Raw genomic sequence first — 7,970 nt, 5'->3', positions numbered from 1 at the left:
ATCCGGAATTTAATAATAACTAAATGCAGAGACACACACACACACACACACACACGAGCAAATGTAGCCCTTAATGCTAGTCCCAAACCTGGATAATGGATGGCGTGGGTTTCATTGCGAAGGTCCATATGGGTTGGTCAGCAGCTTGGTTAACAACAACTGCTTCCAGTGCTGAAGCCTGTACTATTAAGCGAGAGAGGCCGCTGAATTATTAGAGGAAAAACACAAGTCTACCTTTGAGAAAGTTCCACTTTATTTTTTATAGGAAAAAAGCAAATTTATGATTAAAATGACAAACTGATAAAACAATACATTTTTGAACTTTGAAATAAAAGTGTTTGTAATTAGGTTATAATGATAATTTGATAAGGCTAAAAATGTGCACCTCCTCACTTCTTGCTGGCGATCCTCTTGGATCGTCTCAGACCTTCGTTTTGTGCCTCCTCTCCAGCATTATCTGCAGTGGTGGCAGCAGCTCTCCTGCCACGAGAGGGCACCTCAGGTTCTCCAGTTTTCACTTTACTTTGACTTTTCTGTTGGGAAACTGTGGTCTGAGCAGTTCCAGCAGGCTTTCTTCGTCCTCTCACAGGTTGTACTGACTCTCGGGAATTTAAGTCCTGCCCTTCAGCTTCCTCATTTTCCCCTCTGCTTGCTTTAACCTTCTTTTTCTGTTGCTCTCCTGGAGCTCCAGACCGGGTTGGCTCTTCGGCTGAGGTTTTCAGAGTGTCCCTGTTTCTACTCCTTGTTGATTTACTTGTGTTTGTTGCGTCTTGCAACATTTCAGTAGATTTAACAGCTTTCTTTTGTCTCTTTCTTGGCAGCTTCATTTGGCTTTTAATGGCATCTAAATCTTCTTTGATTTCTGGTGCTTCCGTGATGTTCACCTGCATTTCCAGAGACGTGCAGGCCTCCTTTGAAACCACATAAATGGAAAAATAGTAAGCCTTTTGTTAATGTGTGGATACAGGCACCAAACCTCAAGTTTAAAAAGATAAATGAAGTGGTGTAAGATGAGACTAAATCAGGTCCTCACCTCTCGCTGTGCAAGTTCAGCTTTCAAATCAGACAACTGCCTCATCAAACCTTGTATCCTCAGCTGAAACGGATACAAATAGTCAATAAATGTAGACTTTCACGCTGGAGCCTCTCTTTTATGGCAGTCAAAAAACGGCCAAATTAACCCCCAACAGCTCAGTTCTATTTCTGTTTTTCTGACAGACTGCCATCTTCTTTACTGCTCTTGAATTTAACTACCACCAAGAAGTTGACTTCATGAAGGACTGAGTGACAGCCCCCTGCTGACTATTCAAAAATTGGAGGGGAGCAAACCAAAACAAAAAACCAGTCAATAGAAAACACTATTTTCCATTACAAGTTATACATATATTGATGGCTTCCTATACGCACTGACCACTTTAATAGGGATACATTTTTCAAACACTTAAAAATACAAAATCTCTAATCAGTCAGTCACATGGAAACAACTCAGTGGATTTAGGCATGCAGACACTGTCAAGACCACCTGTTGAAGTTCAGCCTGAGAATCAGAATAAAGGGGATTTAAGTGACTTTGATTGTGGTATGGTTGTTACAGAAACCACTGATCTACTGGGATTTTTCCCAACAAAAATCATCTTTAGTATTTACAAAAAAAATGGTCTGAAAAAGAGAATATCTAGTGAGCAACAGTTCTGGGTGGAAATACCTTGCTGAGGTCAAAGATGAATGGCCAGACTACTTCAAGCTGATAGTAGGGTAACACTAACTCAAATATCTGCTTGTTACAGAAACAACCACGGTATACGGAAAAGCATGTGTGAACACACAAGATGTTGAACCTTGAAGCAGATGAGCTACAGCAGCAGAAGAGCACACTCCTGTCAGCAAAGAACAGGAAAGTGAAGCTACAATTCGCAACAGCTTACCCATATTTGACAACACTGGGTGCCACTTCCTAACAGCTAAGAAGAGGAAACTACAATTAATATTAACATCTCAAACTGGTTTCTTGAACATGGCAATGAATTCTCTGTACTCAAATGGCCTCCAAAGTCACAAGATCTCTGTTAAATGGAGCTTGTTTTTCATGTGTTCATGAGGAGATTCACATCACAGTCATGCAGCCAACAAATCTACAGGAACTGTGTGACACCATCATGTCAATATGGATCAAAATCTTGAAGGAATGTTTCCAGGACCTTCATGAATCTGCACCATAAAGAATTCAGTCTGTTCTGAAGCTGAAAGAGGTCCAACCCAGTACCAGCAAGGTGCACTTAATGATGCAGCCAGTGAGTGCATATTTTTGCAGTTTTCGGCCTCCATATTCTCTTACCTGTTTATTGGCAATTTGCCTTTCCATCTGTCCTCTCTCTTCAGCCTCCTCCTTCCTCCTGTAATGTCAAACATATGAACAGTAATGGGATTTTTTTTCCCTCCCTTTCTTTCAGAAGCCAAGATGCTGACAGCATTCATCAGCGACGCAAACCATTACTGCAAAACATGAATAGACAGAGCCATAACCCTGGCCCTACATTACTGTATCCAAGGAAGACATTACTTGTTTGCCACCATCTTCTCTATTTGATACAACTCGACCCTCTTCTTATCCATGGCGTCCTGGATGTCTCTCATTTTCATCATGGATAGGAGAGATTTGGCATCCGCGTCAGTCAAGTCAGCCTGTGGGCATGCCATTCTGAGGACCACCTTTGCCCACTCAGTGACCTCTATACAAGATGGGAACTGACAAACAGAGGAGATTTATCATCAGAATACATTAAAAAACACATTTCCAGTGAAACTTCAACTGCAAACAATCTGTACATGTCTCTATTGCAAGGTTTAGTGTTTTTTTTGGTAAAGCAAAAAAAACCCCGAAAGTCTGCAGGTTCAGTAGGTTAGCGTTTGATGTTGTGGATTAAATATGCCTCTTAACCTTTGTTAAGAGCTTCCATGATTTTGAGGAATTTCCAGTGAATGTTATCTAACAGGCTGTAAATGCCAGAAGGAATCATTCAAAGGATCCATCTTTTTAAACTTCAAGTCCATACCATCGCTGCCCTTCAAGTAAAGACTTTTTTTGGTGGTGGGGGATAATGCTATTTTAGGGGGGAATATAAGAAGCCAGTGAAGATGCCTGTAACACACTGAAGCTTGAACATACACAGAGTTATTACGACAATAAAAAGAGACAGATGCGCCCCAGAAGCAACTGTAGAAGTAAAGAAACATCAAAGAGTTGCTTTTAAAGGATACATTTGGAGGCTCACAGCATAGGAGGTCATGTTGCATGTGTGAAAGTCACCACGTCTATTGCATTTCAGAATAACTCACCCTCTTGAGCTCAGCCTCTGCTTTCATCTTGGAAGCACATGCCAACTCTAAGGCCACCATTTCCGTTTTTAACAGCTTCTGCACTTCTTCTAGTTTAACCTGAGGACCGCCAGAACATCCAACTGTATCAGTGCACTATAGCCGTTCATGGTGAAATGCCCATATATGAGGCCTACCTGCATTTTTTTGACAAGCTGCTCTTCTTTCATCTTTTTTAAAAATTCCAAGTCAGCAGCAGTGAGCTGGTAACCCTTCATCCCTTTCAGCATGGAGTGAGGGTCATGAGATTCTGGAAGTTCTTCTGAGCAAATAGTAATTAAGACAAAACTTTGTGACAAAAACCCAAGTGTGAAACTTTCTTTACAAAAACTAAAATCTAGATGATTTCAGTTTCTGTTCAATAAATTAGACACCTGTTAAAATCCAAATGGGAACGTTTAATATTTGTATCATTTTCAAAGGCTCTAAAACAAAACTGTTGCTCACCTGTATCTGTCTGACTTTTTTGGTTACCTTCGTCTTTATCTCTGACACCATCCTATTTATGAAAGCACAAACGTTGATGGGTCAAGTCAATGAAGTAGTCGGATTTAAAAAAACAAAAAACAACCCAAAACGTTTATGTACCTCCATGTTCTGCTCTGGTTCCTCAAGGTTGGTGAAATCCAGTTGTCTTGTTACGTTTGTTAAGGGCGGCGTCCTGGGAAGCTGCCGACCTGACGGGATGTAGTTCCCTGAACTGCAGCTCCGTTGCAGAATTTCAAAATACGTGTCAGACATGTCTGAGGATTCCCTTCAACATAACCACAAAAAGCACTGAATGTCTTGAATGATAGCAGCAAGGGCTCAGCTGACAGCTGCGACCAATTGGTGCTGCCGACACATGCTCCCTTCCTCTCTTCCAGCCTTTAGGGCAGGTAGCTCCACCCACGTGTGGCCTTTATCAGTTAGGAGCTAAACACTCTCAATCAAAACATTTAACGAGATTAAACATGCAGACATTTCTAACAACATGACAGTATTTAATTATTAACCAAATGTGTTTGTGAAATTGTTCTGAGTATTTCTAGAAACCTTTTGGCCAAGCGACCATCTGTCTGGGCCTCCTTTACTGTGGCGCTAGTTGGAATCTCCCACTTTGTTTTGACTGTTTAGACCAGGTGTGTCCAACTCACAGCCTCAAGGGCTGGTGTCCTGCAGGTTTTAGATGTCTCCTTGATTCAACACAGCTGATTTAAATGGCTAAATTGCCTCTTAAACATGTCTTAAAGTTCTCCAGAGGCCTGATGATGAACAAATCATTTAATTCAGTTGTGCTGGCCCAGGGTGATATCTAAAACCTGCAGGACACCCTTGAGGGCTGGAGTTGGACACACCTGGTTTAGACCCATAATCAGTGCTTTAAACATAGTAAATTAAAATCAAGTGTGTACAATAATCTCTCAGGTTTTGAATAAATGTGTCTGACTAGCTAGTTAGGTATAGCTATGATACTGGCTTAAATAACTGCCACATATAAAAACATACGACTACGACCCAACTCTATATGCTGGCCTCAATGGTGCTGCTTTGTAGAAGTGTGAACACCTGTGAAGGTGTTTTGTCTTTTTCTTTATCTGACAGGCCGTCTCCAGACCACTGATTTCATCCACTCCAAAAGTCTACTGATAAAAGTGACGATGGAAACGTTGCGCTGTGACAGGTCCGGCTCTGCAGAGTGGTTCTGTTCTTCTACCCTGCTGTGCTTCACTCATCCCTGCATCGTTTTCAGCTGTGGTTCAGAGATGGCTGATTTCTCCTTGTTCACCAGTGGGTGGTGACAGATTCCTTCAGATTTGAAGTGTGGGGAAGGAACGCTTTGATTTCATGTCTGCCCAGAAAAGCCATTAACATAACAGTTCTTACACTTCATTTTATTATTTCTTTTACATTGTTTATACACATGAAGAACTGAAGAAAGGCACCATTTGATTAGACAATCTTTAAAAAAGGTTTTAAAATACACATAGACAGCAGTGAACACTACATAGGTATATTCACAAAAAGGCTAATTTTATAGTCCTGGTCCTTAATAATGCTTGAATTTTCTCATTTGTGTTATTTTATATTTAAATTTTAGAATTTTTTTTATGCTAAAAATAAAAACAGATGAAAGATGAAAATATTAAGATTTTCACTGAGACTGAGCCGGACTGACAAGATTTTTGGTTTTGGCTTTAAAATGTAAGAATAATTCTCATCTTTCAGGAAGCATTGGGATTTTTTTCTCCAGCCCAAAATCATTGAGGAGTAACAGTAATGTGATTTTCCTTTGTGCTACTATTATACACTGAATTTCCCATAACGGCTATCTTTTTGCCTCTAGCTCTCACTTAAAGTGCACTGGTAAATGGGCCTACTGCCAGGTCCACGTTCAATAAAGAGGTAAAAGGGAATTACTCCTCTCCACTATCACATACATGCTTATCAACTTTCTATTTACAATATTTTAGGTTCTTTACTTTTTCATTGCAAAGTGGCTTGAGATGACTTCTGTAAACTGCATCCCTTCTGAGTTGATTATCCAAGGCACAATGAATCAAGGAGACTGCCCAGACACTTTTGTGAATATAAAAAAAGCTTCAGTTTTCTTTCTTAAGCTGACCTTACTTACGTTGCATAACTAGGAAATGTTCAGCCCTGCTTTAACAGACAGACAGGCAGGTGTACAGACAGACAGATGGGCTGTGACACAAAATAGGCACAACCAAAACCCAGTCTATCTTTAAACTGAGCTGCCAGACCCACATGTCGAGAGGAGCTCCAAGAACTCAAAAGGAGAGGGCTGAGTCGTAAATACCTCTGTTTTTAAATGGCCCGCTCCCATAATGCCGAGCGAGAGAGGAAGGAGGATGGGGGTCAGAGAGAGTGTGTGTGTGTGTGTGTAGCTGTATGTGATAAACTAACTTGGCATAACCAAGTGGAAAACATTTGCTTGGTTTTACATGGCAGCTAACAAATCATGCCTCAATAAAAATCAAATTAAAAACTACTTTCCTCGTTTTCCTCATAGCGATAATTCCTCTCCGGTGTAAGTAACTGTGTCTGCTGTGTATCTGTTCTTCATCTGGCAGGAAGTGTTAAGCAGGGGGTTCAGTGCAGCTTTGCTGGTGTTAAATTGTTTTAACTGCAGTTTTTTTTATGATGAATGTAAGAATCCTGCTTGTTTATTTCTGTCTGAAACAAGGACCCACTGCTTTACAAATGTCCCCCTGGCAGACCTGTGACATGTAGCCCACCTTTAACCCTTTGACAGTCTCCAGCTTCACAGCAACCCTGAATTGGATAAGTGGAAGAAATTGGATAGATAGTTTCCAGAAATTAGTAACCAAAAACAAAGATGAGGCACACTGACATACAAATGCATGTTGTATGTGAGAATGAGCCAGTTCTTCACATTTTTCAGCACAAGCAGATTAGTTATATACAAAGTCCCCGAGATGACATTCAGACCCCCCTCTTTCTAAAAGTATACACAGCACACATTTGTAAAGTAGCTCTTTTGTTGTGTAAAAGCTCTTTAGTGCAATAGCAAATGCCCCAAAAAGGCCATTAACAGCTGCTTTGACATGTACTGTATTGAACTGCTGAGCAGACAGCTCGTAAAGGCAGTGATAAAACAGCACCCATGGTGGCCATGGATGTGGATTGGATAGAGGCAGGTGCTCCAACTTACCAAGAGACTGATGGAAAATGGGTTAGAGTCATCACTGTGAGAAAGATGGGACAATGGAGAGTTAGTCTTACCCAGGAGATGGTTAGTTTGTACTGTTGCATGATACAAGCTGATTTAATGACAAGCAAAGTGGAAAAAAAAAACACACACACACACACTTGGAAAGTTGGAGAAATTCCTGCTGTATATCTTACAAAGTTATTTACCTCAGAGCCCAAACATGGCAGACGGAGGCAAACGTCTGGTTGATGGTAAGAATATTTTGTGATGATTCATTGTTTCTGTCATTCGTTCGAAATGGGGATCAGATTGATTAGTTGCTGCACACTTAGTTTAGTCAGAAATGTTATTTAGTAAAAGGTCAGGAAAGGAAATAATAGACAAGAATTGATTATCGAGATGTTATTTAAATATTTCCTTGCGTCTTTTTTTGTAAACATTACACATTCTGGCTTAACAGCATGTGAATACAACAAAGTTATATTCACATGCTGATAAACACACACATGCACAATTAGATTATTTTGTAACTTGGTGTCTTGAGAAAAAAAGGAAAATAGTATTCAAGAAAGAATTAGAGTGAATCAGCAGACGCACGGTCAGTTTCTGTTTGGAAACAGATTTGATTTCTTTTTTTAACAAAATGAGCAGCAGTTTTCTGGGAAAAATACCTTGTTGATGCCAGAGCTCGGAGGAGAATGGCCAGAGTGCTTCAAGCTAGTAGGAAGGTAAAAGTAACTCAAATAACAACACGATACAACTGACGTATACTGAACTTCTGAATGCACAACACATCAAGTCTTCAAACAAAAAGATGACAGCAGCAGAAGATCACTCACTCCCTACAGCTTTGAACAGGAAAGTACAATTAACACAGTTTCACCAAAACTGAACAATAGAAAATTGGGAAAACATTCAG

General features: G+C 40.3%; 1 protein-coding gene across 4 annotated transcripts; it reads right to left on the bottom strand.

Annotated features, from left to right (window-relative positions):
- Nucleotides 1–228: 228 nt before the first annotated feature.
- Nucleotides 229–5,187, bottom strand: LOC309699834 (uncharacterized protein). Of its 4 annotated transcripts, none has more exons than XM_082523023.1 (9): nucleotides 4,924–5,187; nucleotides 3,964–4,129; nucleotides 3,823–3,874; nucleotides 3,513–3,637; nucleotides 3,337–3,435; nucleotides 2,561–2,745; nucleotides 2,336–2,393; nucleotides 1,034–1,096; nucleotides 229–911 (listed from the first exon to the last, which is right to left on the bottom strand). In XM_082523023.1, exons 2-9 carry the CDS (start codon nucleotides 4,114–4,116, stop codon nucleotides 390–392), a joined length of 1,257 nt encoding a protein of 418 aa, XP_082379149.1. In that variant the 5' UTR covers nucleotides 4,117–4,129; nucleotides 4,924–5,187; the 3' UTR covers nucleotides 229–389. The 4 variants fall into 4 exon arrangements, with proteins under 4 accessions (XP_082379149.1, XP_082379148.1, XP_082379147.1 ...); XM_082523022.1 differs by having other exon boundaries at nucleotides 230–911; nucleotides 4,878–5,187; XM_082523021.1 differs by lacking the exon at nucleotides 4,924–5,187 and adding an exon at nucleotides 4,411–4,518 and having other exon boundaries at nucleotides 230–911.
- Between the last annotated feature and the right edge of the window lie 2,783 nt (nucleotides 5,188–7,970).

Source organism: Aulonocara stuartgranti (genome assembly GCF_965226115.1).
Source record: "Aulonocara stuartgranti genome assembly, chromosome: 23".
NCBI classification, from domain to species: domain Eukaryota; kingdom Metazoa; phylum Chordata; class Actinopteri; order Cichliformes; family Cichlidae; genus Aulonocara; species Aulonocara stuartgranti.
This window is presented reverse-complemented; position numbering and strand designations above follow the sequence as displayed.

Bases quoted from the DNA above. Each gene is read 5' to 3' on its own strand.
- LOC309699834 (XM_082523023.1), bottom strand. From the start codon at position 4,116: ATGTCTGACACGTATTTTGAAATTCTGCAACGGAGCTGCAGTTCAGGG. The intron at 2,394-2,560 runs GTAATGTCTTCC...TTGACATTACAG, and splicing joins GAGAAGATGGTGGCAAACAA to GAGGAAGGAGGAGGCTGAAG. The intron at 1,097-2,335 runs GTAAGAGAATAT...TATCCGTTTCAG, and splicing joins GGCAAATTGCCAATAAACAG to CTGAGGATACAAGGTTTGAT.